The following is a 6981-nucleotide window of genomic DNA, read 5'->3' on the forward strand; positions in this document are numbered from 1 at the left end:
ACTAGACCTAAACTCAAGGAAGATGTGTGTGTGTGTGTGTGTGCTCTTGTACAGCTATCTTAGTGGGGACCAGTTTGAGTCTACAACCAACGAGGTGAGGACATTTTCGTAAAGTGAGGACATTTTGTGCGGCCATCATTTTGTGACCCGCCCTTTAATGGGCTGTCAGAGGCCAGAGGGATGCAAAGGTGAAAACAAGGAGAGATAGAGGGATGACAAAGGGTGGACGGGTGCCCCAACTGAAGTGTTGTTTTGTTCATCATAAAGATAAATTTGTGTTTGAGTTTTTGTTCCACTGTCTCTCTGGACTCGTCAATCAACAGGTATCGGGAGGGGGGGTTACCCACCGGTCTAATCAGACTGGTCCACGCTGGCTGCAGAAAGGGGCCTGCTGGCGAGGGTGAGAGTGGCCACACTGTGAGCCATCGCCAGCACCGCACCTGAACATTTATTCATTGGGTTCCTCTCCCCTTCTCCCCCGCCACCACTGGTCTGCCCGGCCTCCCCCTCTGTCCCTCCCCTCCTCCTCGTCCTCCACACTCTCTTGAAGCTGTCCGTCACAAAGCAGTAAACCACTGGATCCAGGCAGCTGTTGAGGCTGCTCAGGGTCACCGTGATGTGATAGGCCAGCACATGCCCTGCCCCCTGGCCCAGCCCCTTCCCACCATCTCTGACCCAGAAGTAAACCAGCACCTGGCGGACGTGGAAGGGCGTGAAGCACACGGTGAAGACCACGAGGACCGCGGCCAGAAGCCTGACGGCACGGGCCCTCCTCACCCTGCTCTGCTGCGGCATCAGGCCGTGGCTGGAGGTGAGGAAACAGGCGACGCGCAGGGTGAAGACCACCACAGCGAGAAGGGGGAGGGCGAACTCCAGGACGGTGAGGTAGAAGAGGGCGGGGAGGAGCACGCAGGAGGAGCTGAACCCAACCGCTGTGGTCTGGAGAGAGGAGGAGAGAGGACCACATATGAAGTTTAAGAGAGTTTCTTCTGCTTTTCTTGTCGGCCGACTGTGTATATACATGTATTTGAAAAATTAAAACTGTTTTCAGACATGACCTTAGTAGAACGTCCACAGAAAGTCCAGTACATGTCTGAAAGCAGCCCCAGTGTGTTGTGTTGGTCATCACCTGGAAGGAGTAGGTGACCACCACTGCAATGAACCACACTGCGGCGCTGACACACTTGGCCGCCCCTGGGGTTCTCCATCGATGGAGGGTGCCTGACGCGTGGACCACAGCGAGGTATCGATCTATACAGATACTGAGAAAAAATAAAGGACGTGCAGTCACAGAGAAAGAAGAAGGTGGAGATGGTTTCAAAGCTGCGTAGCGACGTGACCCACCCACCTGGTCAGAAACAGGATGCTGCAGTACATGTTGACGAAGTAGCTGAAGGTGTGGACGTAGGAGCAAGCCAAGCAGCCCCCCATGCTGTGATACAGGGCAATGCGAGCGGGCAGTGACAGCGCCACCAGCAGGTCAGCTACTGCCAAGTTCATAGTGTAAACCACAGAGGCTGAGGAGTGGGTGGAGGCCCCACAGAAGACGTAGAGAGCCAAGGAGTTGAGCGTAACACCGACCACCAGCATGAGGCAGTTACACACCTGCAGCAGAGGGATGAACTCTCAGTGCTTCAACACTAAAGTCATGTGAGTATGTGAAGGTATGGTGCCTTGCTCAAGAGCAGTTTGAGGTCATTCAACGCATTTCTTTCGCCTTTCTATATGTTGATATTCACTCAAATAAAGGTTCATCCAAAACCAATCCCAATCAATGAATCCAAAAAGGTTCTTGCAGAATAAATGTGGTGTTGTTGTATCTCACCATAAGAGAGACCCACACGGCGTAGAAGTCTTGGTACAGCTGCACATTCAGGTGCCCTAACCTGTGCAAGTGTGGCGCCCCCCAGCGCTGCTTCCAGGCGCTGCAGTTAGTCAGCTCTGGAGTCAGGAGGAGCTCGGGGGAGCTGATGTTGTCAGGAAGACTCTCCATTGGTTAAAGAGGATGAATGTCAAGGTTCTGAGAAGCGAAGAAGATAAATATGCATCATCAATGATATTTTTCGTTTAGTGCAAAACTATTTGAAGTTAGACATGAAAATTAAAGTAAAGTACTACATATACACAGTATATGAGAGTATTATTCTATATGGCTGTGGTGGAAACATACAGACATGTCAAGTAGCTTTTGTACTGGGAGCTTACATTTTGCATAACTGCTTCTGTTGGTCACACTCACTGCAGAAATTTGAACTCATAATATTTGCTGGAGTCAGCCGTTGATATTCAATTATAAACTGCTAAACTGCTAAAATCCAAAGTGATGGGGAAAGCTCTGTTGGGTTTAAAACAACCCAAGGCTCTGAGCTAAGGGAGAAGAAACACACACACACACACACACAATCACATTAAAAACTCCTCTGGATGAAAGTGCTTAACACCCAGAGAAGTTACTCTGGAGACTCGTCCTATAAACAAAGTTTTGTCGCACTGCAGCGACGACTGAATCCATCTTCATATGCTCTTAAAGGATGTGACAGTTTCCACAAAGTTAAGTGCACGACCTTGTGTGTTACTTTAAACAGAGAGTTTGTTATTAATACGAACCATGTCAGTGTTTGCCCTTTTTAACACGTAGCTGTTACATTTTGTGTTGAAAACAAGACGTACATACATTCATACATTCGTCTTGTATGAAACACAAGTCTTGTATGAAACACAAGAATTTGATGTATGGTTAACGTCCAGCTTAGATAAATAGAGCCTTTAAAATCCTAAAACTTTTCTGACCTGGAGTCTTATGTGTAATCTTTTTTCTCACTGAAAGCCAGAGTAATATCACCTGAATCATTGTAAAGAATGACTTGTCAGAATTCCTGGTTATAGCCACAGATCTCTGTTCTTTCCTTATAAATACCAAAGACAGATGACTTCCTATTTGAACGTCCTGCTGAGGAAGATGTTTTCCACATAAAACTTGACCAAGGGCCTGAATTAAAGAAAGATAATTACCTGCACTCTGCAAACTTACCAAGTATGGTTTTATTCTAGTGTTTTAATCATATACAAAATAGATAAAGGGCAGTTTATAGATGTTGTTCTGTCTTTTTGTGAAGATTATTCTTTCCCACCTTAGAGCTGGTTTTCAGGAATTAATTAATTACATTATTTAATGTCCAGGCTGTTGGCAATTTATGGCAGAAGCTAACAGGGATTCAATAAAATAAACAAACCTGCAAAGAATTTGAGTATATAATGTTCCTCTGTAAAATTGCCTGGATTTATTTACATTGGGATCATAATAACCATCAAACTAAAGTTTCCTTCCAGATCAACTTTTTCTCAGTACATAACAACACAGTGGGCAAAAGAGTGAAATTCTCTCAATTTTAAAAGAACGAAAAGTCCTGTTTTCCTGTATCTTCGCATAGAAATATGTATGGTTATTATATACGAGATACGATTTATGATATTATGATCTAAGCTTGTCTGAAAACATTTACCGACAACACAAAGCTGAAACGGGGAACTAAACATGTTGAAAATGTCTCTGTAACATACCTGGGTGAAGACGGGTGGAAGGTGAAAAAGTCCACACTGGATGTCTTAAAGTTGTGATGTTTATGTCCAGATATTAAAGTTTGAATCTGAGGTGTTTCCCTTTTGTTTCTTCTTCTCTTCCCGTGTCTTCGTTCTGTTGTCGGTCAGTAGACGGACAGGACAGCGAGGACAGAGTTAGGATGTGAACCAATCATGGAAAAGACCATTTCTCCAGCAGTAAAGCAGCTGAACCTCCTCCTCTTTATCCTCATGTCACATGTTGTGTAGAATTTTTTCAGTTTTTCCTATTTTTCATCTCTCCTCTGCTTTTATTTTTCAACCTTGATTGTCTCTTCCTCATCCCTAGTTACTGCTGAGTTGTTTGATATATGAAATAGTGCACATTAAAAATGGTGGAAAGGGATCAGAAACAAAACAGGGTAGGGACTAGAACACTTGAGTGTCTCAAAAAAAGACAGAAAATAACCAAATTAACAAGCTTATGAGGGTTTGACTAACCACTGGAGGCAGCGACTAATTGGATTGGGAGTGAGTAGCTGTTACTGGAAAGCAAAATATAGAAAACAAATGCTGAGACACAGAAACAAGGGACCATTTTATTTGAGGGTTTGTTTAAGAAAGTTTGTTTTAAAGCTGCCTCTGGGGTGGTCCAACACTGACTGGGACTGAGGGGACATTTTATCTACGTTTCTGTTTAAATACCTAACTCAGTGAGTGAAGAAGAGTGTTTTTCTCTTCTGCCGAGCCTGAGATAAAGAGAAAGAAGAAGAGCGGGTAGAAAAAGAGATAGAGAGGAAAATACAGACATTTATTTGAACACAGATATTAGGTGGAGAGAAGTAGCACCTCATAAACCTCAGTAACGTAAACAGCCTGAGAGTGGTCGCCACTCTGCAGCGTGTGTGTGTGTGTGTGTGTGTGTGTGTGTGTGTGTGTGTGTGTGTGTGTGTGTGTGTGTGTGTGTGTGTGTGTGTGTGTGTGTGTGTGTGTGTGTGTGTGTGTGTGTGTGTGTGTGTGTGTGTGTGTGTGTGTGTGTGTGTTTGTGTGTGTGTGTGCGTGTGTGTGTTTTTCTGACATAAGCCACATTTGAGGACAGAATTCAGACTAATGACCTTTTAACTGGGGACCAAATGTGATCTTTGGGTCAGTGACTGTAATGTTAGGTTAGACAAGTAGTATGATATCAATGTAAGTGAATGTAACCCTAACCCTGAAGCCATGGAGACACAACTCAGTGTGTGTGTGTGTGTCTATGTGTTTGTGTCTGTGTACAGTACCTGCACATGTTACTATGTCAAACAATTCAAGTAATAGGCTTGTGGACTTCTGATTTATTCCCCCCTCTGTTTGCGATACCGGCGCTAAAGTGCCTGGTGAATGTTTGATGGACTGTTTCTCATGCTTGTTCAAATATTTGAAACAACTGTCAGACCTTTCCTGGACCGGCTTGTTGAAAGTGCTGCAGACCGAGAGGAAGGATGTCCCACTTGATACTTTAGTGGGGTTTAGAGGGGCAAGTGCAGACATATAGACGTGTGTGGGTCGTCTATTTTTAGAAACTGGCTGTCATTGGATTCGGGGAATTTAAAGGGCAGTCCAACAATTGTAGGCAGTTCATCCTGTGAAGCACAACAGGTGCTTACACAGCCTGTTGAATCAGTTTTATTGTAGAAGCTTTTTAGTGTCTGAGGAGATATAGCTTCAGTAACAGTATCTTGGCATAGACATTAAACATTGAGCCTGTGACGCAAGATTTGGGGGAAGTTATCAAGTAGCTTCAAGAGACGGGATTTAGAGTGGGGATATTTGTGCCTCCGCTTCATCAGTTTTTTTTAATTTATGTATTTGTGTCTCCATAACTTAACTGAATACATCTTCCCTATATAAATAGAATTAAACTAACTACCCCTGGGTGGTGTGTATGTCTTCCTTGGGTCCTCAGAGGCCCAAGAGATATGGGAGTTTGAGGGTTTGTAGGTTTTGTGCAGGATCTTCTGTGCACACAACTACACTCTTCTGACTGTACCTGGAATCTGCTCCTAGTGTGTGAGGTCACAGTCACAAGTGCTCCTCTTACCAAGGGGACCATGTGAGTCTCTACCTTCCACATCTGGGCCAATTGTTCTCTTCGGTCCTTCCTTCTTCCTCATATTGCTTTTCAAACACCTGATGTGTTTCTCTAAAGGCTGTGATGAAACTACTGTTGCAGCCTGCTGCACTTATTCATATATATGTTTGCATACATACACATGTAGGCTACACAACTATGTATTTACATGTGTAGATAGATAGATAGATAGATAGATAGAGTACTTTATTCATCCCCGAAGGGAAATTAAGTCGTCATAGCAGCCGGTATATTTTAATACAATAAAATACAATACAATACAATAAAATAAAAAATATTGAGGTAGAAATAATAAAAAATAGAAACACAAGATAAATAGGTAGATAAGGTGCAGTGGCAAGATGATGGTAATAGTACTGATGATATGATGGTAATGTTATTGTTAGACAGTATATATAGTATATAATATAACATAATATATATTTATATATGATAGTAATTATACCAATATAATAGCAGTATATAGTAATAATGGCAGCAACAGTATATATAATAATAATAATAGTAGTAATATAATAATAATAATAATAATAATTATTATAACATGTACACATGTATAAATATGTGTATATAGACTTATATATCCAAAGAATATACAGAGAGTAAGATATAATATATGATATATAGTAGAGGTATAGATATAAGTATTTGACTATACAATAGATAATATACTATGAGTGTAAGAATATATAGACAGAGTGTGCAAAAGACAATATTATTGTATAGAATGATATATAATATCAATATGGTTTATATTAACACATATCACATACATTTTTATCAATTTGAAATTAATGTAGGCTAAATTAATGTAGGCTATATTTAATATATTTCTGTATCTATCTATCTATCTATCTATCTATCTATCTATCTATCTATCTATCTATCTATCTATCTATCTATCTATCTATCTATCTATCTATCTATCTGAACAAGTATTTTTATTTAACTGTATTCTACCTCCAAGTTTAAATGCTAATGTTTAATACTAAAACTAATAAGTAGTAATTCAGGTTTCAATTCATCAACGTATTTATGAACGTATTAATTCTTCTCTCTCTCAACTTGTTGAATGCGGCTCACGTTTCCAGCATTATGTTGCTAAGGCAACCGGGGTGTGTCACGGTTTTAAAGTCGACGTGAAAACGAGACCGAGCGATTCTGTTCCTTAGCAACAGTCAAATAACGGAGCGGGGCTTTCACTTCACACCTGCGGGAACGGAACCGTGTGACCGACCCGAACTGAACTGACTCCGACGGTTCTTGTGCTATTTTCTATTGAGCCGGAACTT

At 41.7% G+C, this 6981-nt stretch overlaps 1 protein-coding gene across 1 annotated transcript; it reads right to left on the reverse strand.

Annotated features, from left to right (window-relative positions):
* Positions 1–351: 351 nt before the first annotated feature.
* LOC133026470 (G-protein coupled receptor 20) lies at positions 352–1993 on the reverse strand. The gene is made up of 4 exons (XM_061093365.1): positions 1826–1993; positions 1349–1605; positions 1130–1262; positions 352–939 (listed from the first exon to the last, which is right to left on the reverse strand). The coding sequence occupies exons 1-4, from the start codon at positions 1991–1993 to the stop codon at positions 352–354; spliced, it is 1146 nt and encodes a 381-aa protein (XP_060949348.1).
* Between the last annotated feature and the right edge of the window lie 4988 nt (positions 1994–6981).

The sequence above is a fragment of the Limanda limanda genome, chromosome 19 (assembly GCF_963576545.1).
Source record: "Limanda limanda chromosome 19, fLimLim1.1, whole genome shotgun sequence".
Lineage (NCBI taxonomy): Eukaryota > Metazoa > Chordata > Actinopteri > Pleuronectiformes > Pleuronectidae > Limanda > Limanda limanda.